This window comes from Alternaria alternata, assembly GCF_001642055.1.
Source record: "Alternaria alternata strain SRC1lrK2f unplaced genomic scaffold CC77scaffold_2, whole genome shotgun sequence".
Taxonomy (NCBI): Eukaryota; Fungi; Ascomycota; class Dothideomycetes; order Pleosporales; family Pleosporaceae; genus Alternaria; species Alternaria alternata.
The window spans coordinates 545,707-569,205 of NW_017306191.1; the positions used below are offsets into that span (position 1 = coordinate 545,707).

The window sequence follows — 23,499 nt, forward strand, 5'->3', positions numbered from 1 at the left end:
CTTGCTGCCTGATTTCCTCGCATTTGACACGCGTCCGTGCTTGGCTGCTAACCTCATCCTGTACACTCTTAGCACAGGTAAACATGAAATGTTCAGAAGACGAGTGCAAGACAACCAGAAATCCAGGAGTCGACAATGAACACTGTTCTCACTCTCAAATCCCTACTGCGAACCCTACCAAATATCACTTTGCCAGAGAACCATCCACCAATCACGATATTCAAATCACAATTCTCGGGCATAACTGCCCTACCTGTCGAACTCTGGAGTTTGGTTGTCGAGTACACAGTCCTACACCGCATCAGTCAAAACGCTCCACCATTCAACGAATGCACAGCAGCGCTAGAATTGCGGCTTGTATGCCGTGGGTAACTCCCTATACTGAACCACCAACACGGAACCGTGCTAACTGGCATGCCTCTCAGGCATATTCAGCAAAGAAGTGCTACACGCCTTACACACCCACGTATTGATCGCACACCTCCCTCAAACATCATCTACTTTCTTACTACTCTCTTCATTCCAACTTCCAAATCAGCATGCCCTCTTCAGCTCCGCAATCCTAAACTCTTGCCATGTCACATCCCTCCCGATCGTGTCTCGCAAACTAGCTACGCGCATCGTAAACTGTCTTGTAATCTCTAGTAGCCTGTCTAAAAATGGCTATCCCGAATCACATTGGGACCTTCCCGAAACATGGGAGCGCTCTTCATATGTATATCATGCCATGGACATGCTACGCAGGTCGTGTCGGGCAGCTGAACTGTCAAACTGTTGTCAAGAGTATATGTGTAGGCCTGATACATTTTACGCTAGACATGGGAAAGATGGGAAACTGCAGGCAGACAAACACCTCGAGATTGCGATGCTTGTTGCTTGTGGGTATGAGATCCAATTGACTAAGAAGCGCATGATTCGGCTTGCGAGGATAGGGAGACTCATCGGTCATGGAGGTGAAAATTTGGCATGAGGACGATGATTTGGAAGACGAAGAATATACTTTATCATTCTTGGTATCGACTATCGCTATTTCTTCAACTAGCCAAGGGGCTCTCTTCTTGAACTTGTCTTCGCTGCTTTTGCCGCGGTGCGTCACACTGCAACATCTTCTGATAACTCTTTCCCCGATTTCTGCAAGGTATCACTGGTATGTCCGCGTCTGAAAAGGGGTTCGATCGACTCGGCGTGTTGGGCTGAGGCTGCTTTGAGCGACTTCAGAATCTGTTCGTTTACCAGTCGTCCTTGTCGGACTCGTCATCTGTACGAGTGTTAGTATACAATCATTTCGATGTAGATATATCAGAACTTACCACTGTGACTAACTTTAGACTTTCTTGCCGCAAGAGCGCTGGCCAATGCTCCAGCCAAGCCAGCATCTCCAGGTGTAGCTGCGCCAGAGGCTCCACCAGAGGCTCCGCCAGTCGGTTCTGCACCAGGAACTGCCGCTGCACTGCGATCCTTCTTCTCCGAATCTGAAACCTTCTTCAATCTCGCTCCTCCACGAATATCCGCTAACAAACCATCTCGTCCCGCCGCAGGCTTGGGCAAAGGCGGGCCGCCACCCGGGGGCGGTGGAGGTCCAGGCGGAGGCGGCGCAACAGCGCTTCGTGAAGGCATTGGCGGCGGGGCGGGTGGCATGGGCGGTGGAGGCGGTGCCGCGCCTGAGGGTGGAGGTGGTGCCGAGCTGTTGGGCATCGGTGGCGGGGGGGGAATTGACCTGTTCGGCATAGGCGGTGGAGGTGGGGGAATGGGCGCTACATTGCTTGTTGGAGGTAGAGGCGGGGGAATTGGTGCTGCGCCTGGAGGTGGAGTAGGACGAGACGAAGACGGCGGTAGTGGCGGGGGTGGTGGTATGCTGTGAATAGGGGGTGGTGTCGGGGCTGCCGATGTCTTCGGGGGCAGTGGTGGGGGCGCGGACGGAGTATCTCTTGCTGGAGGGGGTGGTGGAACTGGTCCACGACTTGGGGGTGGTGGTGGAGCGCCTGAGGGTACGCGGTTGCCTGTGAAGGGCGGTGGCACGCCGAACTTGCCTCCCACTGGAGCTTCGTCGGGCACTGGCGTCTTCGGTGGACGTGGTGGCGGCGGGGGCCCTGGATTGGCAGCGTTGGACGATGCTCGCGCTCTGTTTGGTGGTGCAGGGGGAAGATTCGCAAACTTTCCTGCTTCCGCAATTGGAGGGGGTGCTCTGAAAACAGGCTTAGGTGGTCCTGGAGGTGGCGAAGCTTCGCGTGTCGGCGATGGCGGCGCAGGGCTTCCCGAGGAATTGCGGTTGACGGTTGCGTCTGTCCTTGTTCTCCGCGCTGGCGGGGGTGCTGGCGGAGGTCCTCGTTTGGAACCACCAGTGTTCTGAGGGCTGAGAGATGCCGCTGCAGGCGGCGCACTCGGTGGGGGAGGGGGAGGCGCTCTGGATTTGCGCTGGTTGTTCTCGTCCTTGAGCTTCTCCTCTGTCTTCCTCTGCTCAATGTACAGCTTGATAAAATCGGCATTTTCTTCGATCTGGTCTTCGGTAATGCCCATGGCCAGCAATTCTTTCAGAAGCGGCTGCCATGATGGGTCGGTTGTGTCGATGGCTGAGTTTCGGGCGCTTGTCGCGTTGGAGTGGGTGCTTTGCACGGGCGATGTAACGTTGGTAGGTGGAATGATGGATGCTGGCGGCGGGCCAGGTGCAGAAGAATGGCGGTGTCCGAAGAGCCCTCCCAGCAGGCCGTGGCCGTGGCCGCCACCGCTCTTGCCGTTGGCTGCAGGCGCACTGCTCCCTGCGGATGCGCTGAAAGGTTTGTTCTTTGTGTTCTTGTGAGCGTTCTTTTCGCGGTCGTCGAGCTTCTTCTTGAATGTCTTGGCCTCCTTCTCGTCGGCAAAAGACAGGCCGGCGAGACAGTCCTCGAGCTCAAAGGTGTGGAAGAAGACGCGGTCCTGGTTGTAGGAGAAGGTGTCGTAGATCTCCTGGTCCCATATGACACCGCGACTTTGGGGCTGCATCCGTCAGTCGTGTGTTCTGTGCTGTGGCTTCGCGCGCACCTACCGATATGTCCACCATCTTGAGCCAGAACGTGTTGCCGACCAGGTCGTTGGCCAGCACGACGGCGCCCTGCAAGCCCGTGTAGGTCCATCGGCGCGGGTCGGGGTAGGCAATGTACAACTTGGCGACGGCGACGGTGTGGATCTTGTTGGCCGACTTGGGCACGGTGCGCTTCACCGTCTGCTTGTCCTCGTCAGAGAGAATCGACGGCATGGCGGCGGCGTATTTGGCAGGCTCGAGGTAGCAATGCGTGTCGTGGTTCGGGGGAAGATGCTCAAGTGTCCAGCCGTTGGGCTTGGGCGTGGCTGGTGGGGCGTGCTCCTCACTCCACTATTAGGCAGCACATGGGAACAATCGCAATCACTCGGTAAGCCGGTCGAGGCTGCGTGTTTGGGGAGAATGCTAGTAGTGTGCTGCGCCGAGCTCGCCACGGTGTTGGTAAGAAGAATGGCGGTGCTTGTGAAGGGGAGACGTCACTTGCGGCTAACATCCCGACTGGGCGGACAACGGAGAAACCCATCGAACGCTTTCTGCCCAGTCAGGTTTGCCGACCCAACGGCACCACTTTTCCCAGACAACTACCCAAACTCATCTTGACAGTCGCTCCCAAATCTCGCGCGCGGGAAGTCTGACGTTGCTTCATGATTACCGAGATTGCGTTGCTTGGATGCGTCGCGGCCTTCTCACGCGACACCGACTACCTAGGTACTCCCAAGACCAATACAGGACTAGTCGCCATCCGAGAAGGCAGATGCTTTTTTTGACTTCCGAGCATCTGTCTCCCATGTGCTAATGAAGAAGATGTATACGCACCATGAATTAACAGCCTCTCTAGCGGTTCGCGTCTACGTAAGCTCGGATACTGCGCCACTAACGCCGACTTTCAGGCTGGATACCTAGGCCTCCAACTATGACACCTTGACAGCTTGGCGTTATCGTGATCCATGTAACGACACCACCGGTGACATGGTGAATTGTATTTGGCAGTACTATACCCATCTCATTACCTGACTTATTTTCAACCATGGACGATTTGTTTGATGGCTACATGGTGCTAGATGGCATAGGCGACTTTCTTGAGTCCAGTGTTCCGGCCAGCCATCCCAAGGCACCTGTAGTTCCGCACACAGAACAGCATACAGAAACATCCAAACAAGCCATAAGGCCCAAAAAAGATAGTCTGGACAGTTCTGACCCATGGTAGTCCCCTCGCACGATCCAAAGTGTTATACCATACTCATATCCAGCAGCACTACTGTATCTAGCGGCGATACGGTGGCACCGGGAGGGTTACGACAACGACGCGGACACACTAAAAGTCGCCTGGGCTGCATTCCATGCAAGCGGCGCAAGATCAAGGTACTGAATCAGTATCGTTATATCATGCCGTGCCACTAAACTCCGTCAAGTGCCCAGAGACATGGCCATCATGTACAAATTGCGACAAGCGCGGACGTAAGTACAAAATCGTGAACTAAACCCCACATCTCACCAACCGTTCAAGTGGTTTGTAGGTATCCGGATGTATTCAAGCACGCGCGACGAGACTATATACCGCCAGAAACGCCGAGTCCGCGTCAGGTTGTTAAACTTTCGGAAACACCTACCATCTACAGTTCAGATGATATGCAGTTGTTCCATCACTATCTTATCTCGGCACACCCTTGCATTCCGCACGACTGGAATGACATTTGGGTCAGAGATATTCCTGTAAAAGCCAATCAAGTATGTGGCGCCTTCCTCCCCTAGTACAACAAGTCTGTCGTCACTGACTACTCAGTATCCATATCTCATGGATGCTATGCTCGCTTTAGCTGGATCTCATCTTGCTATTCAAGTTGAGAACCCAAAAACTAGTCTTGCACTGCAACACCGACAAAAAGCAATCGTCGGACTCGAGGATTCCTTCTCTCGATGGCCCCCAACTGCTGAAGAATCACATATCATGCTTGCTACATCTTACTTGCTGTGCTTCCAATCCAGCTACATGGAGGACGGCTTTTTGGAGCATTTCCTGTCTTTACGAGGATGCTCGTTCCTTTCCCAGCTAATCTTAGGCGAAGGCTTCCGTGGTCCTTTCTCTGATCAAAAGGCCTTGGGCATGATACGTATGGACACAACGTTTTGCAATTTCCCCGTGGTGGACCAGGAACTTCTACGCGAAGCTCTACTATCAATAAAGGGACTTTCTAGTCTGATGACTGGACCCATTGCGCATCCCATCGAGAAGGCCATTGTCGGACAGCTCATCGAAACGCTTCAATGTCTTCTGGTCTCAGAAGTGGAGAACCCAGAATTAAGGGACGCATTTGATTCAACCACTGAATATGATGAGGAGAATAACACAACTTCAATACCAGGTACACCTTTAGTACCAGGTTTTACAAAAGCAAGCACTCTACCACAAATGGCTTCGGGTCCCAACTCACCTTCCGATCTCTACGCGTTCGCCAACCCGATTCTACCAGGAGACCTCGGCGTGGTGTTCGACAAGATTGACTGGGAAAATCTCACGACTGCCCCACCAGGCGCTCCATACCCGCTCCAGTCCTTTATTGCTGTCATGGCTATCCTCACCATCTTCTCTACCTGGCCGCATGACGGGCTCATGCATGTCTTTGATCCCACAAACCAACTCGGCAACGTCGTCATGGCGCACTTTTGCGCCATACGGTTCGTCCTATCACCGCTATCGGCGCCTAGGAATGCATTGACAACCCCTATAAGGGCGACTGCTCAATGGTCCGCCCGGATCATAGCCGCCATAGATGACGATGAGAGTGGGGAGTGGGCCCAGTATGTGGAATGGCCGAAGAAGATACTTCGGTGTATGGAAGAGTGTATTGAGAAACACAAAGGCTTCACCATGGAGGGTGTACGTGATATGCTGTTGCGCGATCCTGGGGCGTTCAAGGAAGGAAGAGGACGGAATTACTGAGCGTCACAACATCATGACCCGATATGTTGATTACGCATTGCTTTCTCTCGTGGTGAATCAGTGTAAAAATAGAAAGAGACACCCAATTCCGCTTTACACGATACGTCGACTTCCGGGTGCAGAGATCATCAGTGAATGGGTATTTGGTGTAGTTCCCTTTAGCCACTAGGTGGTGAACGCCCTGCGGGCTACCTGCATGTTAGCAACCTGGCTAGATCACGAAAAGGTCCCACGAAACTATTTGCGTAAGTGAAAGGAAGATCGCGCGGTCGGCGTTCGATAGCTGATCTCTGTAACCACCACCTTCACTTTCTTCGACTGCAACTAATAAGTACTAACTCTCTACTCTCCCTACAAAAACCGAAAGACCGCAGCAACCGCTTGAATCAACATCGCTCGAAATGCTCGGTATCCACGATGTGCTGGGATATGTGGCGAAAGTCGTTCTTACTCTTTTCCTATCGCTCTTGGATCTCGTCCTCTATTTCCTCGATTTCTTGTTGAACCTTGAAGACTACTGGTCCGAATCGATGGTAGAGTTTATCATCTTCGGAGCGTGAGTACACTGCTCGCATATATTCATGACAACGAGGAGATAAAGGAAATCAACAACAAGCTTGCAATCGACAGTGAGCTCAATGTTGCGCGCAAAACGATCAAATGTACGTATCTTTCGATGGCAAATGGCAAACTGCTGACTCATTGTAGTCAATCGCCCATATCTAGATACCTACCGCAAGGGCGTTGTCGTCAGGAGCATTCACGTCATCGGCAAGAAATTTGACATGGTCATCAACGGAATGGAAATTGCTGATGGACATTCCAATGGACGCCATCGAGCTCGTGTGCGGGGAGCTGAAGAATGGATCACATTTGGGAGCCAGCTTGTTGTCAACATGAACGACATCACCAAGGACGTGGTGAAGGCGGGTGGTAGCGTAGATCTTGAGTAGACTTCAACACCAAGAGAGCTGTAGTAGGCCACAATGTGCAAGAGCTTGTATGCATGTTCAACGTTTGCTGCTTGCCGTATCTCCAGACTAGCTAGTAGTCAATCCGATCCTATTCAGACAGACCGGTTCCACAACCCTGATCGCATCATCGCATTTACATCTGCAGCCCGTCTGCTCCCTCCATTCTCCACGAGTCCCCGAGATCTTTGGTACGCTCACCCCTCTCGCTCTCTCCTGCTCTATAGTCGCATATGTACAAACCTGCAGCCCATCATGCACATACCCCCAATCACTAAAATGATGCAATTCCTCCGGCTTCAACAACATGGCAGCAGCCAATGAATGCACGGGTGCATCACCCCACCTCTCATAATAAAACCCACCATCACGGTCCAGATACTCAAAGATGGCACGATACGCATCTCCACGGAAGAAATCCATATCTGCAATCTCAAAGTTCGACCAGAAGTGACACATGTTCCACAAATCCCCCCTCTCATCCCGATTCCGCAAGAGCGCTAGTGCACGGCGGAGGGGCCAGGGCATGTAGCTTGCGTCGACCATGGCGGTCCAGAGGCTGTAGGTGGGGAGGCGGTATTTATTCTTGAAGAGGGAGAGCTTGTAGAAGAGGGAAGGGACGGTTTGCCCGCGTTCCCAGAGTGCAGTTGTGTAGCCGTAGCGTTTTTTGTGGCGCGTCATCTCAACAAAGGGGTCATCTAGCGTACGATGTACAGAGTGAGCAAATGTATCACCTATATTTCGTGCACGAAGGTTACTTACAGGTTATGGCGCATGTGAAGGATACGAAGGGTTCGACGCGCCAGTAGTATTTGTAGGGAAGAAGGGCGGGGTGGTCGAAGAAGAAGCTGTGATGTTTTTATCAGTGCGCCATTCCTGAGATGGGGTTGGCTTGTTTGACATACCCAGACTGAAAGCGGCACATGTGGTGATAGCTTTCTTGTCCTCCATACTGTATACCCCGGTTTTTCATGGATTGCATGCTGCTTCTCGCGCGCACTTGGTCGATCCACTCGGGATATCCCCACATCTCTTTTGGAATGACCTCAAACTTTACTTCCGTGTCTTTTCCTACTGCTTTGCCCACCTTAATCTTAAAATCCTCCGTCCACTCTTCGTCGTTCAGAAAAACCCATGGATACCCAAAGTTATCGTTGAACTGTTCTTGGACGCTTCGAATGCTGGAAACTGCGCCCTTGACTTCCGAGTTGCGCGCCAGCATTACGAGAACAGCGGACTCGCGTGCGGTCGTGTTTAGGACGGGGCTCTGACAGCCCGTGTAGAAGGGTGCGTCGAGGGGTGTCGACGGGCGAGGAACATCGTAGTTTCGTACATGTACGTATACTTCGATAAGCATCAATGACACGATAGCCAGAATCAACTTCCAGTGGGATTGCGCAGTGCGCCCCAGCGACCGCAGCGGATTCCTCCTTGGCCGTAGATTGATTTTGTGCATAGTGATGGCGAAAACATAGCGTTTGGCAAGAAACGAGGAAGAGCAGTGGAGGCTGTAGGATGCGATGAGAGCCTAGCCAAGTCTTTTTCTACAGGCGCGTGGAAGACGGAATCTTGATTGCTGCGCCATTAGGCGTCCCCTTTTGGATCCAAATGAGGTATAATGTGCCTGAGTGCAGGACGCCTTACTAGCCGTTAGGTCCCCTCGATCCGCAAATCCCCATGGGGCCAAGAGAACGTTGAAGTAGCAAATATACACTAAGGTCCTGTTCCACCAATAGACTACAGGCCAACGATACTTCCGTCTCTCCTGAGATCTCGAAGCCGAAATGGAATGTACATTATGTTCAACCCTGGGCGAAAACTCGAAGGCTGATGACAAGTAATACATGGGCGCATAGTACAAAGCAGGTACCCACCGGTTCCGAAGACATGTTAAGCTAGCTTTCTGCTAGACGCGAGATACCCACTCTGCACGTGAAGATGCGACCAGGCCAATAAGAGCGGTGGGAGAGGAATTAGCGTGTTCTGCCGAAACATCGAGGGTTGTAGTGTTTTCGCAGGGGCCTGAGATGCATTCGTGCATGTATGACGACGGACGAATTCTTATCGGAGTGGTGGTGGTTTCTCAGCGTCCAAAGAAACCTGACCGCAATCTCGTAACGTTATTTATCTGCAAGCTTGTCTCGCGGCTGATCAGTCGGGGGCGGTTGATGAACGTGTTGATGCTGCGTATAAATGAACAGGTCGATGTTGTTACCTGCGACGGTGTTGTGCCTCGGCTCACAGTTGAATTAAGAAGGTTCACTGATTCCTGTGACCATCTCTCACCCAACTTGGAAGTCACACATGTCAGGGACCATCTGCAGTTCACGAGTGTACATAGCCATGACCAACATGTGTACGACAACGGCTAGCATGCAAGGTCTGTCTAGAGGTATTTGATCGAGAGGGATATCCATATAGTCAATCGGACAAGGAGCGCGAACGTAGTGCTGCGAGGCAGGGTGCAGAAGCCTGGTTAATGAGAAAGGAAGCTTGAGCAGGTAAACTTCATACACAGCATCTCGTATTGCGTGCCGCGAGGGGTTTCGGATACCGAAAGCGTTCCAGTGTAACTATGATGCGGGCTGCAGCAGCCAAAGTATGCTAAGATGAAAGTAAGGTTTCATTGCCGTTGCGAGGAAGACTTGGTGGTAGTTGGAGACACACCCTACAGCAATAGTTAGGATTCTTTCAGAAGGAATACACTGCGAACATCACTGAGCACGAAAGCAAAGATATGCAAAGGCAGTGTGTTGCAATGCCTTAAATGGGAGGAACATACAGCTTGCGGCTGAACAGGGGATCGGGTCATGCAGCGTCGATCCACAATGACGTACAGCAGCCCGTTCGCAGCAAGACGTAATAATTTAGAAGAAGTAATTCAAAGTTACACAAATGACGCAAGAAAGGTACCGCAACTCAAGCAAACTGAAACACGGACAAAAGCAGATCTGGGTATTCCCAAAAGCAAGAGTTCCAACAAAACGTAACCAAAACGCCATTAGCCGTGAGGCTTTCCGTTCTCGCAGGTGTCCCCGGGGTTTTCCATGCCGCGAGGCTCTCCAGTCTTAGTAGGTATAGTGTGTGTCTGTGGGGACAAAGTATGTCTTTTCGTGATGGTAAAGGAGTGTAGGTAGATTGGTTCGTGTAAACCAGGTTGTGAAACTGGGGACACACCGGTCCAATCTACTGGAATGCGTTCATATCCGGCGATCCAGACGGTCGACGCGCGACTTGAATCCTTTGACAATCTCTCCAATGCGACGGACTTTATCGAATTCTACTTGCAGTTCATCGATTTCGTGGAGGATTGCGCGGAAGCGGGCGATTTCAGCATCAGCCATTTGCATGGCATTGCCTGCGCGGTCGTACTGCACTTGGGTTGCTGTTTGCGTCTGCTGGGTGAGCTGGCCATTGTCAGTACTACACCACACAAAATCGAGCCTACCCAAAGACATAACAGAAGACACTCACATACTGCCAGCGCTGCTGGATAGAGTACATTAGACGGTCAAAGTGGGCGCTGAGCGCCTGCAAACTAGAAGGATCCAGGAGGAGACGGCCTTGGCTGGAGGCGTGAGAGGCAGCACGCGATGAATTGGAGCCGTGCTGTGAGGCGGCGATTTGTTGCTGGAGATATCTGCTCTCGCTCGAGTTGAGGCCCAGTTCAGACACTGGGATGGCGGACATGTGCACATAATTATCTTAAGAACATGGTCGATCGGGAAGTCTGCGCCCTGGCTTCCGCGTGTGCGACGGCTGGATAGGATCTCGGCGTAGCAATTGTTACTAGTTGGCTACGAACGCTGGGAAACGTTACAGCAGGCCTGCGTGGAGGAGGAAGGGGAATATGCAAGTTGATGTCGTTTGAGATGGGTCGGGCGGGCGAGATGCGCCAAGCGGCAATTCCGGCTGCCCAAAAGCATATCACCAAAAAGCAAGGGCATGCGAACGCCCATTATCCCACACCCTCATCTCCCCTTAGCCGGCTGCAGCCCTATGTACTGCCGTCCCCATGCGCCAGTACGCAGCCGCCGTTTGGTGTTGCAGTCGCTGCACATGTCTCTATCCGCGACGCAGCGCGTATCGCCATGAGCGAGCAAGCGGTCAGCAAGCCCATCATCTTCCCACTCGCCCACTGCGACATGATGCTGAACCACGACTATTTGCTTTTGCGTCCGTACGACCATAGCGCTGTGCCGCACTCAACTTCTGGCTCCCATTAGAGCGCGGGATAGTGTCTCCGCACGCACACCCTCTCCACAATCCGCGACAAGGATACGTTGATTGTGCCGCGAGGTTCATGGATGAACAACGACCCCACCAGCTCGCGTGCGGAGGGGTAGGGTACTCCTGGTCGACCGTCGGCGAACCATATGCAGAAGGTGACAATGGAACGAGAGCGTGACAAGCATGTGCCGCTGAACGAGTACACCAAGTATCAAGCCTCAATCTCTACGCTGTTGGTAGTCTGGCACGCGGTACATCTCTATGGCGTCGCTGGGTTCCATCATGCCGAGGCAGAAATGCGCAACAAGTTTCACAAGGAGTAAGCACGTCGAAGAATGCCTGCATAATATCCCGTGAAAGTTTGTGTCAGATTCAAGGTTCATCGGAAACACACTTCCAACATTGGTGTTGAAGTTTACTTCTTCATTGAGATGGAGACTGGTTGATCCAGGCCTTTAGCCAAGCGGCGGAGAAGCGACCGATATTGACATCGTCGATCGTCATATAGATACATGAGTATAAAAGAATAAGAGAAAGGGGTATATACACCAAGCCATCCAACGCTATGCACAAAAAACAAGAGAAAGAAATGTACTACCCACGCCTTATAAGGCGTAGTTCTCGGCGTGGAGGAAAATCTCGTCCCGCCCACTATCACTCCATACACTCCTCTGCATTTGCGCAATCGTCTCACTCACGCTAATGCGCATGGTGGGTGGCCCACAAACAAACACACACGTTCTGCGCCCAAAGTTTTTGCTTAGTCCTTTGAGTAGATACGGTATATCCGGACGTCCATATTCAGTGCTCCAGCCGTCCTTTTTCTTGACAGCTGCAGGCAGGAATGCAAAACGCATCAGGTTCTTTTGGAACTCAGTGGGTGTTGATGGGAAACCAAAGTCGAAGCCCTGGGCGCCTTCGGTGGGATTGTGGATTATATCTGGATTTATGGCGCCGGAGCCTGCGGAGACGGCTTGATTGATGTCCAGAGAGAGGTTGCGCTCTTGACGTCGAGCAGCAAGGCCACGTGGCGCAGGCGCTATCATATCCGGGTTCGAGCTGTCTGCTGATTCGGCAGAGTTTCGCCCACTGTTGTAGCTTGAGCGTGGTGGTGCGAGGTGGCCTCTATTGACGGGGACCATGTGCGCCTGAGGAAGTGCCGTAATACTATCTTCATTCTCGCGACGCAGCTCAGACTCCTTCTCAGGATCTCCCTGCGCTTCATCGCGGATGAGAGCGGAGTGTCGCTTTGAGGAGACACCCGAAAGGCGGTGGTCGGCAATGTTCTGGAAAGCATCGTTGACCTTGTCGTGAAAGTACAGCGACACTGGACGAGTAGGTGTTTTCGCGCTGACAAGTCCACCGCCTGGGTTACGTTTCGCAGCGGTGATGTAGAATTGACACTGTACGGTCTCGGGTGGCGCATATTCACGGCAGATGCGCAATTCTTCCTTGAACCACTCCATGGTTTCAGGACGCTTGAGGGCCCAAATCACGTGGATTTTGCGCGTGACAGCTTTGCCATCGCGCATCTTCTTGATAAGGGAGAGCAGCTGCGAGACAATGGCAGTGATGCCACTACCTCCTGCAATGAGTACGACGTCATCGAAGGCTTCAATGCGCCGTTGCATACCTCCATATGGACCATCAACAAAGGCACGATATGTGTGCCATGGGCCATGGTCGAGAGCGTTCTGAAGAACCTTCTTTGTGAAACCACCGAACGGGCGGAAGACGAGAACCATATCCCGGTAGCCCTCGCCATATTCAGATGGAAAGTCTTCACTGCATAGTGAAGCGATGGTGAAGGGGTGATTTTCAAACACTGAGATACCAGGCATGCGAAGATAAACATACTGTCCAGGTCTCCACCTCATTCGGGTTGGAATAGTAATCTTGATAGCGTTCTCTGGCATGAGCGTCACGGCGGCCTCGTCGCCAATAAGCCATGACAGTTGACCTGGACGAGTCCAATTCAGATAGAACAGCCGCATGAAGTAGGACAGTAGCCAGATGCCCAAAGTGGAAAGCAGGTAGTGCCATGATGTTAGGTAGTTGTTGCAATGCCAGAACATCATTCCGAGGAAGACAATGGCAACGGGCACGTGCAGTGCCACGAACAGTTCGTACATTCGGTGGCGTAGGGGCGCAATCGAATGCGTGCAGAGGAAGCACAAGGGAACGAGTGCTGCGATACCTGAAACTTGTCAGTATGTGATCTGCGTCTTAGATGGGAAGGTCATACCAGTGCCATAGATGTACATTCCGCTCTGTTGATTGAGCAGCTGCTGGAATGCCTGATGTGCACCCTTCTCCCAGACTGGGGTGACGTAGAAGGGTACAGTGTGCAAGATGCTCAACACGAGGCAAATATATGCTGCCCATCTGTGGAACACATTCAATCGCTCGTGGCTGATGCCCGTCACCATTGAGATGAGGTTCGCTTTAGTCGCAAGTGCCACGATCCATGGCATCAGTGCCACAGCCATCATGCCGGAGCGAACTGCTAATGGAGGTGAGCCATAAGCGATACTGTCCCAGAATAGCGGCTGTGGAAGGGTGCAGTAGAGGACTCCCAGGAGCAAGGCTAGGAGTACAATCACGATAACAGCCAAGGATGGGAACACGATTGGCCTCCATCCCTTCTTGACTCTGATCTGTGGAATCGGCCGGTAGAAGATGAACCGGAAAAACGCTATAATGTTGTTGATCGGCCCGAAAGAAGAAACGCTGGATTGTTGTTTTGGCGCACTGGGTAGCGGGCCTTCGCGTGGGAAGAACTTCATGGTGGACTTGTCAGTATCAAGTACTGACATCTCGTAATCTGTGTCGGGAGAGGATGTCGTCGAGGACTGTAATACCTCTTCTTGGTGTAGTGCTGTCCGGATCTTATCCGTGAATAGATGATAGTATCGCATCAGGGCTGCGATGACCAGCAGAGGTATACAAAAGTAGACATATGCGAGCGCATATTTGCCGCTTTTGTTCCATGGATCGACGGTGTTGGCTTCTATCAATCCAGCTGGGCTTGTGCTGTTGAAAGGTATGTTTACACGTCGTAGTAATGCTGAGACCGATTCGACAATGTCTCGCTCGCCGTGTGACACTACCACGCCCAGCTGCTCCATGGCCACACCCGTCCGCTCCACGAGAGCTTCCCGAATAACCGGCATTTTCGAGTAGTCGTTGGGTTTGCTTTTGCAACAATTGGCGTGATAATCGTGAAACACTTCTGCCAGCAGAAGCCGGAATACGGCAGAAATGCGTCCTAGGCCAACGGGTCTTGGTTTGAGGTACCAAAGGCTTAATGAACATCCGGGGCTCCGTTCCTACATGGGTACCAAGACGTAGGATTGACTGTGACAATGCGCGCGAAGGTGCAGCGGAAACTCGATCCGGAGGTGTGGTTGTACCGTGGCGCAGAGATCCCTAGGTAGCGAGAACTTATCCACCGCTTAATCCAACACACAATATGATAAGAATGTTCAGTATGAATAGTGGTAGATGGCGCAAGAACAAACAAAAAAGTGTGCAACCGCCGAATGCTTATGTTCAGATACCGTGCGCGAGCAGCAGTCCGGTTCCTTAAGTTCCACGCGCAAGTGGAGTGCGGGTGACTCGCAAGGGTAAGACCCGTCGTATCGTGGCAGCAAATGGAAAATGATATTCAACCGCTCACCAGAACCTACGCTATTGGGCCAAGATGTGATAACGAGTCGAACCAGGGGCCCCAAAAGAGAGATGACGAGCCCAAAGCGCCGTCACATTCGTGGGCTGCAGCAATACACATATTAGATTGTCCGAGAGCTAGTTGCTATCGCCGCACTGCGCATCATGCAGGATCAGCGCTGTGACTGGCGAGTGGCGGTCCGTCAAGGAAGCGGACCGGCCTTGGTCATCCCTTTTGAGCGGGAGGCGCTCTCGGCTGCAGCGGACATCGCCATTCGATCTATGGCCGTTTCTTACATGCTCTTCATCTTGAGATAGCTCTGAGGTTGTTGCACCACATGAACGTCGCAGCCCTCCTTCATACCGGCCTAACATCTGATGTCAGATAGTTCGTCATCTTAGTCTCAGAGCATATTCTGCTCATCAGTCTAGCGCTATAGCGTGTTAGCAGAGGCACCGAGACATATCTCGCGGCCGTATCACAGACTTCAGGGTTCCTGCTCCTCGGTAGCTCGGATCCATCTGGTGGACCAAAGTGGGCTGGCCTTTCGTTCGCATGACCATGGATTGAGCGAATTGGAGGATTGAAGCCCTAATGCCCTGAGACCCTTGCTGGGTAGACTGACAGCCATGCATGGGAAAAAGCAAGATTATGGAGCGGGGTGCATTGGTGTTGCGAAGCTTTCACTGGCCGTCGATCGAGGTTTTAAGCGCTGACCATCCATAAGAAGCTTAGCCTGCAGTCAAGCTTTTGATGGCCCGCTGAGGATCCCACGCTCGTCCCTCGTTGGTTGGAACAATTCATCCGACACTTCACACCATGAATTGCACTACATCATGTACGAGCGTTGAAGCTCGGTAAATCGCTTGAAAAGTTGATGGAAAAGAGTCGGTCAAGGGTCTAATCGCACGGCCTGGGTCGGTCCACCCTTCTTCCCGTCCCATCTCTAGGCAAGAGTGGATCCTCTCTACCACGATGTCTCCCACAGCTCGGTTTTGATCTTGGATTCGCCAAACACGCACAGAGCGGTCACAGTCCGGCAGGTCCGGCGCACTTATCCTGGGAAAAGTGACGATTATCGTGATACAGTCATACCCTGAAACGCAAACTTCTTATCCTGCATGACCCTTATTGCGATCCAAGTCCAGACCAGTCGTGTGTCTCTGTATACAAACACACAAACACAGGTTCCAGCACCTCGCAACCGTTAGGCGCCCAAAGACCGCCCTGGAGGCCGCCCCGCACGTCAACGTACATACGCGATGCGTAACCGCCAGCCCTACGACCCTCAATTTGCCCAATGCGATCAGATTAGTGTGAGTATCGATAACCCAAAGTGCCGGATCTTCAGGTACACTCAATTTCCAGACTGTCTACGCGCTCAAGTACGTGCAGTGGGGTTGGTGGCTGCAACTCTAATCGAACATGCTAAGTTGCCACGATATAGTCAGCCCGAGGTCTCGGGTAGTGTGCACATCGAGCGCTTGGATGATATCTTGGGCGACTTTATGGGCCTGGTGGCACTTCAAGCGTCTTCGAGAAGGGTGGCGATGTAGATCTTGCTGGGAATATATTACTTTGCAGCAGAGAACGTGGGTTCAGCGTACCGAGCGCGCATACCCTCATTGCGGCACTGTGATCGCCTCTCGAAGCGCCCAGCCAGCATGATCTCAGTCGCCTACTATGTGAAATGCTACTCAGTGATCCATAACCGGCGATATCGGATGAAATCGCGTTCGGTATCTCACATGAAAACGGTACCCAAGCGTGCTATAAGTTCCAAATATACCACCCTCACTCACACTGGTAGTTCTTACCGGCTGAAGATCGATCATGGCATTCCAATCTGAATTAGAACTCGTAACTCACGCGCACGTCGGCTTCGATCAAGCGCGGCAATTTATCCTATCTTACCTGCAGGACACGTTTCGAAACATCCGCCCAATGACAAGGCTCCGTCGGAGCGAGCGAACGCAGTGCAACGGCGCTGTGTATGCATACTCATGTATTTCCAGTTGCTCGGGTCCATATTCCGCTGTTCAGCAGCAGCTCGTAGTCTCATACGGCGATTGTAAATTCCAGTCGACGCTGCTGTGCTGTGTCAAGGCCAACATTGCAAGCACACTGGTCTAATCCTGGATATGTTCTGCTCTTACTCCACGAATGACTCCACACCACATCCAACCACAATGATGAGCATTGGCCAGGTAGGTCGGATGTGGGAACTAGAGGACAATGACCTAAGATGAGCACAATTGGCTCCGGCACGTGAGAAATTGACGTTCACGATGTACGCATATCTCTCACATAGGATGTTGAAATGGTCTTGTCTTTTATTGAAGAGATTGGGATGCATTTTGCTGATTGTATTCAAATCAATGGGTGAGTTCAGCATAGGAGTTATGAACTTGGCGGAACAAGCTAAACTCATGGGAAATCTCATCCTTCTATTCACGTTCGAGGATTTCAAAGCCTCGGGCAGTATGCAACCGAAAATTGCAGGGCTTAGGGATATTTGAGTAATAGATAAACCATATTGGAAAGCTAATACTACGATAGCATGGCCTCAAATCTCTCTCCAGCTATACGATTCAACCCGTCTATATCTCCGCATGCGTCGCAATACCCCACTTCTGCAACAGATTATGCCTGTGCCAATAGCTTCTGTATACCTTGCCCCAGAAAAAGAACACGGGAGTCGTGATGATCATTGCGCCAGCGATACCGGCAAAGGTATAGAACACAACAGCAGGTCCTTCGCTAGCCGCCCAATCATTCACAAAGTATGAGAAGCCGTAGAACAGGAAGTTCTTGAGAACCATGTTGATGATGAAGACCTCAGAGCTGATATCGCGGAAGGAATCCAGGACATAAGATGAGGCAGAGATTGCGGCTATGACGATTCCGAAGAGGTCCATGCCATGGAAGAAGGCTGTAAGATAATATGATTTGCCCTCCTCGGCGAGATGACCGAACAAGCATAGACCTATGACAATCGTCACGGACGGAATCATAGCAAGTAGACGATACTCCGGCTCGTAGATTCCACTGTTCTTCTTTGCGCACCATTTGATAAGAGGGTCGAGTGTCGCGCCAAGGAGGATCGATCCGAGAAGGCCACCCAGAAAAGGTCCCAAAGAGAGGTAGCCAACACCAGCTGCGCTGAGCAGATATGGAGGAGCCATGAAGATCTGGGCCATGACGTATGATTGTGCAACAAAGAAGGCAGTGAGCCCTCCTGTCACTATGACCATCCAGAGTACAGCCATGTTTGCGCAAACTGCAAAAGGCGCAATGACGAGCTGCAGCAGGTTATCATCTGAGTACGTCCCTGTAAAGATGGCGAGTTCCTGTACGTAGGTCTTTTTTGGGCGCAGGGCAGGTGGGGAGCTGGTCGCCGTCTCGATCTTCATCATGTCGTCGCTTCCGGCTTTCTCGCTGTTACCGGCATGTCGCTTCTCGGTCGCTGCAAGGTCTGCGAGGTTGTCGTTGGATAGCTCATCGATATCGTACCGATGATCACGAATGTAGTTGGTTTCTGGAACGAAAAAGAAGAGAAGAATGACTTCGAGAGCCACGAAAGGGATGAGGATGTGGAACAGATAACGCCATCCGAGATTCGTTGCAATAGGTCCGACAATGATAGCAGAGAAGTTCGACGCGGCGCCCAAGATGAATTGGATGAGTGTCATGAATCCGCCACGCTGGTGGACGAAGAAGAGATCACCAATCATGGCGACTACGAGGGACTCGAAAGCAGAGCTGCAGGAAGTTAGCACATATCATCCTTAGAGTGAGATCATACGCACACAGAACCTCCTTGAATGATACGCCCAGCTAAGAGACCCTCGTAGCTGTTTGCAGCACTGCAGACTACAGTCCCAAGCAGACCGAAGAGCGACGCAATTATAAGCTGGGGACGTTTTCCATACTTCCTAGACAATGCACTGACGATAGGTCCGACGCCTCCAGTCACCAGTAGCATATATCCGGAGATGACTGTGATGTCTCCGACACTCTTTCCATAGTCTGCTGCGATGAGTACCAGTGCAGGTGAAAGAAGGGGAGATAGCACGGCAGCGTAGAGTATAGAGCCGTAGGATACGATGATCATAATGACCATCTTCTTGGTGTATGACCAATTTAATGGATCATTGGGGTCTTCGGAACTGCATCGTATCAGTCATGTTGTAGGTACTATGGACTGAACACGCAGCTCTTTAGCAGTACTTACGGTTGTGGTATCAGAATAACGTCTGCATCTTTGCCAGTGCCACGCTTCAGACTCGCCGAAGCCACTTCTGAGACATTGAGAGGATTCTGTTCCTCGCTGAGGATGACGGTTGCAGGCACATGCGCAAGATGCTTATCCTCGACGATACCGAGGAAACCCATGGTGACGGTTGTACCCGCACAATACTAAGAAAATTTCCGATGATGTAACGAGGAAGTTAAAAGCAATGTTAGGAATCCCACGAATGGTTCCAGAATACAGGTGTCAACAACGTGGGACAGCGCGCGTTATGAATGATCGGCATCCCCAAGTTTCGTCCAGCTCTGCCGCTACCATCGACCAGGGGTAGCGTGCGCCTCCTGGGGGTTCAGTGTCCAAAATGTGGTCTCTGCGACCCCCGCACAGCTCTCATTCATCTGAAGCCCCACAGGGGGCCGGCAATCCATAGGTTTTTGTGCGCCAATGTTGGAGAATTCCTTGTCGAAAAATGCACGTCTGGACCCGGGATGAAAGAGCTTGCAGCTTATCTCATGTATTAGGGATGTAGGGCCCAAACAGCGCATATTCATGCATCTCAGATGCGTTTAGCCTGATTGCATTGCCAGACAAAGGTGTTGAATTCCATCAAAGCGACATTTGGACGTAAGGGAGGCGCACAGCTTTAGCAAAGGTGCACACTCTACTGGTAAGTTTGGCCATCGCACCCTGCGAAGACGGGAGGCAGCCACCAATTTTGCGGAGAGGACGCTAGCTACCCCGCAGAGCCCCACAGCTGAGACTTAGCGCGTGAATGGGCTAGCCGTGGCAAGCCCGATCAGCACCACGAGATTTCGCAGCCGTAGTCTTTTCTCCAACTCTTTGGTATAGTCATCAAGATATCGCAGCTTTCACGGCTGTCGAATCGACCTCGACTTCCGCCATATGCCGTGGGGCAGATGACAGCACTTTGTGATCGCGACACCCGTCAGCCGTGGCGTTGTCCCCGCCGAGTCTAAACAGCATGTATGCGCCCATTGATGTGCGGTACAGCATAGACACGGTCAACCAAGTCGAAACCGAGCTTGCGCACTCTATCTACGACTTCGATCACTCGCTACCAGGGCTTTCACTGGGACGAGCGCTGCTGTCAAAGCATCAACAAAGAGGCTCGATCCTCAATAAAGCTCCAAAATGTGCCGCAAATCTCGAATGCGTCATCTCGTGGCGCAGACGAGTCATCTAAGGTCGCATCGCGAGATGCCGTTCTTGTTTGTTTTACGATAAGCGGAGACTAAAATGCTAGGGAGGTTCGTGGCGCTTCCGACATCTGGCGATGACGGGACAGAGTGGCCAGTGCACTTTGAAGGAATGGGTCTTGTATTATGCTGTTCAGAAGGCTGAACGCTTGGGTGCAAGTACGACGTATGCATTGTCATGCATGCGGATAGGTAGGATCTTAGGCATTGTGAGGCATTTCTTGGCGAAGACTATGAGCATCTGATGGGGTCACTCACCAATACTTCAATCTTTGAGATTGTGTCCCTTACTGCTGCTGCCGCTGCTTGACACCTCCCCAGCTACCTACCATATGCCGAAGCCCAAAAGTCTTCATCTGCATTTCAGACATCAAGCACCCTAAAGGTACTCACTACCTAGGTACACCTGGTCATGAAGACTCATGAGTACTGGGAACACCCTTGAGTATTGCTAATGTATCGAAGCTATGCGTAGCATGAGTACTTGATTGCAATAGAGTAGCTGTAAACTACCATGTCAGTCTAGGAAGTCATATAGAAATGCGACAGCATACTCACAACACTGAAGAGAAGACCTCAATGGCACCAAGAGGCGCTCATCTCACGTATGTTCCTTGTACGCTGCTCTTGACTGACAGGATACGGCTACTCTCACGCCCAAATATCGTCCAACAAATTTGAGCCACAACATATCGCAAAGGGTCTTAGGATCGTGCATCGACTCGGCCTATGCTAACCACACCTGGAACCAGGGAAGTAGACTGAACGTCCAAATTGGGCTCTAGGCAAGACATAGAATTAGCTGCTCACTCACTTACGTAGGCTAGACTGTACAAATAGCGAGGCACTGCTGAGATGAAGGTGAGTCGCAGAAGCTTCCAGTAGCCCACGTAGTATCGCAACAATCAACAGTCCGTGCCCGTCGCGCTTTCCTAACAGTATTTGACCCCACAAACAGAGGCTAAGAAGACGACTCACCTCACTTGCAACAGACAGGGTGACTTCCGGTTGCTATCTCACTAGCGATGACACACCGGGGAGGCGGCAAGCCACCATATCACTGCGCGATCTGCGAGCAATCCTTCACCAGTAAAGCTGCTCTTCGCCAGCACACTGCCAATCACAACGACATAAGCAATAGGAAGCTCATTTGCGCCACTTGTGGGTGGAATTTCGATGACTCCCACGCCCTAGAGCTTCATCGAATCCAGAGTAGCCACGGAGATCCACAGACAGCTCCCCCAAACCCGCGAAAAGAAGGCTTGGAGGCCCTCACAAAAGAATCTGAAATGGCAATCACCTGCAATCGGTGCCAGAAGACCTTCACCAACCAGAAACAACACAATGCCCACCGCAGCAACGTCGCCTCTGACTGTGCCGATTGGAGGCACACTGCCCCAAAGCACTCCACCACATCTCCCGAAGCTGCCCGGGGTTATGTTGACCTGGACAGACCCAAAGACGAATCGCCAATCGTACCCTCCTATGAGGACCTCAACGCATCATCATCAGAAGCTGATACTGTTGATAGCGACGACGGAGTAAAATGCCACGATTGCAAGCGTATGTTCCACTCGAGAGGTCACTACAACAATCATATGCTAGGCTGCACGCCCGTCTCGTCCAAGAAGCACCGCCAAGTACTGGAAGCCACTAAACCAGGTAGCAATACACGCATAATCACAAACCACGTAAGAGCTAGTCCACAGCAACGCCAGGCCCCTACAGCAGCACCCGCACCTCGCGTCCAATCTTCCTCGTCCACCTTGTCTGCTCCAATCAATGACCTGAGTAGCTTCGCGTGCAATGTCAAAGGCTGCGGTAGGATATTTAGGTCGGAAGCTGGCCTTAATCAACACAAGACTGATGCCCATGGTATTGGTGGTCAGGCACTGAATGCGGTCGGTCGAGCCGTGAGGGAGCAGATGAGGCAAGAAGGCCTACTACTGCAACCTTCCTCCGCGTCGTCTCGCGGTCGTGGTCAGCGAGGTCGCCCTGCCCCACGCGCGTCACCTTCCGCTCCTCGTGGTGCTCCTTCGGCGTCTCGTATGGCACCTCCAGCACCCCAAATGACACCTTCCAAACATCGTACGACGCAGCAAGTACCCTCGCAGCCCCTAACCTTCGCTCGGTCTATGCCAATACAACATCATATGCCACCTACTCAGCCAGCCCAACTACCCACCAGTACGATCATGAGCGGTGTTGCCGAGCTGGATCAAGCCAAACAAGTCCAAGCGAAGATCCTGCGGCTTCTGATCCAGTCCGACATCTTCATTCAACACGATGGTAAGATGAACGTCTGCGGGATTGACTGGACTCGTATTGGCGTCGCAAAACAGCGTGAAGTCGTTGCCATGTTCGATACCATGTGCCATCTCCCGAAGATCCTACAAGGCGAATACGTACCGGCTCCAAAGGCCTTCAAGGACGACTACAACACTGAGTATCCGTTTAGCGACTTTGAGCCCTCTCCCGCTCGTAACCCATCAAAGCCTGCTTTGGATGTTGTCGCCATCTCATGCAGTAAAGTTGTGCTTAAGGGCGGCTTTCAGGAAATTGTGAAAATCGCAGCTGTCGACCTTGCCACCTGTCGAATTCTCATGAATCACCTCGTCTGCACAGATCCGCACGCTGAAGTCTTGGATTGGCGCTCCGCGGTCACCGGCTTGTTCAGCTGGAAGGATATGGAAGCAGCTCGAAAGTCTGGATACAAGGTCTTCAAGGGCTGGATGGCAGCACGGAACGCACTACACAAATTCGTCGACAAGGAGACTATCGTGGTCGGCCACAATCTGCGCTCCGATCTTGATTCCCTGCGCATGGTCCACGGACGTGCTGTTGATATCGCCAAGGTCGTTGAGAAAGCTGCTCAGGGTCCACTCAGCAAGGCGCAGCTAGCATTGGATAGTCTGTGCAAGACTTATTCTGAGATCAATCTTAGGAATGACCCGGAATATGGTCGGGATAGCCTCATGAACGCCTTTGCAGTACGTGAGTTTGGTCTTTGGGCACTCAAAAATAGGGAGCAGCTCGCCCGGATTGCTAAACAGAAGAGTCTGGACTACCAGGCCACCATACCAAGAGCTGCTGTTGTGGGAACTTGATGAGATTCGCAAATGCGAAGAAGGATAAACAGGATTACGACAACGAAAGCAACGAACTAAACACACATACCTGCCGATTGATATGAATTGTGACC

General features: G+C 52.0%; 9 protein-coding genes across 9 annotated transcripts; 4 read left to right on the forward strand and 5 right to left on the reverse strand.

Annotated features, from left to right (window-relative positions):
* The first annotated feature begins 1 nt into the window (after window position 1).
* CC77DRAFT_301791 (hypothetical protein) lies at window positions 2–1,135 on the forward strand. The gene is made up of 2 exons (XM_018531139.1): window positions 2–364; window positions 426–1,135. Exons 1-2 carry the CDS (start codon window positions 136–138, stop codon window positions 968–970), a joined length of 774 nt encoding a protein of 257 aa, XP_018390549.1. The 5' UTR covers window positions 2–135; the 3' UTR covers window positions 971–1,135.
* On the reverse strand, window positions 1,100–3,724 carry CC77DRAFT_301881 (WH1-domain-containing protein). Its single transcript, XM_018531141.1, has 3 exons — window positions 3,023–3,724; window positions 1,311–2,973; window positions 1,100–1,258 (listed from the first exon to the last, which is right to left on the reverse strand). Exons 1-3 carry the CDS (start codon window positions 3,230–3,232, stop codon window positions 1,230–1,232), a joined length of 1,902 nt encoding a protein of 633 aa, XP_018390550.1. The 5' UTR covers window positions 3,233–3,724; the 3' UTR covers window positions 1,100–1,229.
* Window positions 3,725–4,043: 319 nt separating this feature from the next.
* CC77DRAFT_926484 (hypothetical protein) lies at window positions 4,044–5,957 on the forward strand (the record flags this gene model as incomplete). The annotated part of the gene is made up of 4 exons (XM_018533931.1): window positions 4,044–4,219; window positions 4,267–4,378; window positions 4,800–5,300; window positions 5,358–5,957. The coding sequence occupies 4 exons, from the start codon at window positions 4,044–4,046 to the stop codon at window positions 5,955–5,957; spliced, it is 1,389 nt and encodes a 462-aa protein (XP_018390551.1).
* A 401-nt stretch (window positions 5,958–6,358) lies between these two features.
* CC77DRAFT_1056932 (hypothetical protein) lies at window positions 6,359–6,910 on the forward strand (the record flags this gene model as incomplete). The annotated part of the gene is made up of 3 exons (XM_018527962.1): window positions 6,359–6,513; window positions 6,588–6,619; window positions 6,666–6,910. The coding sequence occupies 3 exons, from the start codon at window positions 6,359–6,361 to the stop codon at window positions 6,908–6,910; spliced, it is 432 nt and encodes a 143-aa protein (XP_018390552.1).
* Window positions 6,911–6,997: 87 nt separating this feature from the next.
* Window positions 6,998–8,285, reverse strand: CC77DRAFT_926575 (glycosyl transferase; the record flags this gene model as incomplete). Its single annotated transcript, XM_018533938.1, has 3 exons — window positions 6,998–7,626; window positions 7,691–7,776; window positions 7,834–8,285. The coding sequence occupies 3 exons, from the start codon at window positions 8,283–8,285 to the stop codon at window positions 6,998–7,000; spliced, it is 1,167 nt and encodes a 388-aa protein (XP_018390553.1).
* A 1,486-nt stretch (window positions 8,286–9,771) lies between these two features.
* Window positions 9,772–10,845, reverse strand: CC77DRAFT_301844 (hypothetical protein). The gene is made up of 2 exons (XM_018531140.1): window positions 10,403–10,845; window positions 9,772–10,335 (listed from the first exon to the last, which is right to left on the reverse strand). The coding sequence occupies exons 1-2, from the start codon at window positions 10,616–10,618 to the stop codon at window positions 10,129–10,131; spliced, it is 423 nt and encodes a 140-aa protein (XP_018390554.1). The 5' UTR covers window positions 10,619–10,845; the 3' UTR covers window positions 9,772–10,128.
* A 777-nt stretch (window positions 10,846–11,622) lies between these two features.
* CC77DRAFT_302760 (hypothetical protein) lies at window positions 11,623–14,648 on the reverse strand. Its single transcript, XM_018531143.1, has 2 exons — window positions 13,404–14,648; window positions 11,623–13,355 (listed from the first exon to the last, which is right to left on the reverse strand). Exons 1-2 carry the CDS (start codon window positions 14,329–14,331, stop codon window positions 11,764–11,766), a joined length of 2,520 nt encoding a protein of 839 aa, XP_018390555.1. The 5' UTR covers window positions 14,332–14,648; the 3' UTR covers window positions 11,623–11,763.
* A 2,546-nt stretch (window positions 14,649–17,194) lies between these two features.
* Window positions 17,195–19,307, reverse strand: CC77DRAFT_303079 (MFS transporter-like protein). Its single transcript, XM_018531147.1, has 3 exons — window positions 19,063–19,307; window positions 18,638–18,997; window positions 17,195–18,590 (listed from the first exon to the last, which is right to left on the reverse strand). Exons 1-3 carry the CDS (start codon window positions 19,221–19,223, stop codon window positions 17,429–17,431), a joined length of 1,683 nt encoding a protein of 560 aa, XP_018390556.1. The 5' UTR covers window positions 19,224–19,307; the 3' UTR covers window positions 17,195–17,428.
* A 1,562-nt stretch (window positions 19,308–20,869) lies between these two features.
* CC77DRAFT_303920 (hypothetical protein) lies at window positions 20,870–23,498 on the forward strand. The gene has a single exon (XM_018531150.1). The coding sequence runs from the start codon at window positions 21,323–21,325 to the stop codon at window positions 23,402–23,404; it is 2,082 nt and encodes a 693-aa protein (XP_018390557.1). The 5' UTR covers window positions 20,870–21,322; the 3' UTR covers window positions 23,405–23,498.
* The last annotated feature ends 1 nt before the right edge of the window (window position 23,499 follows it).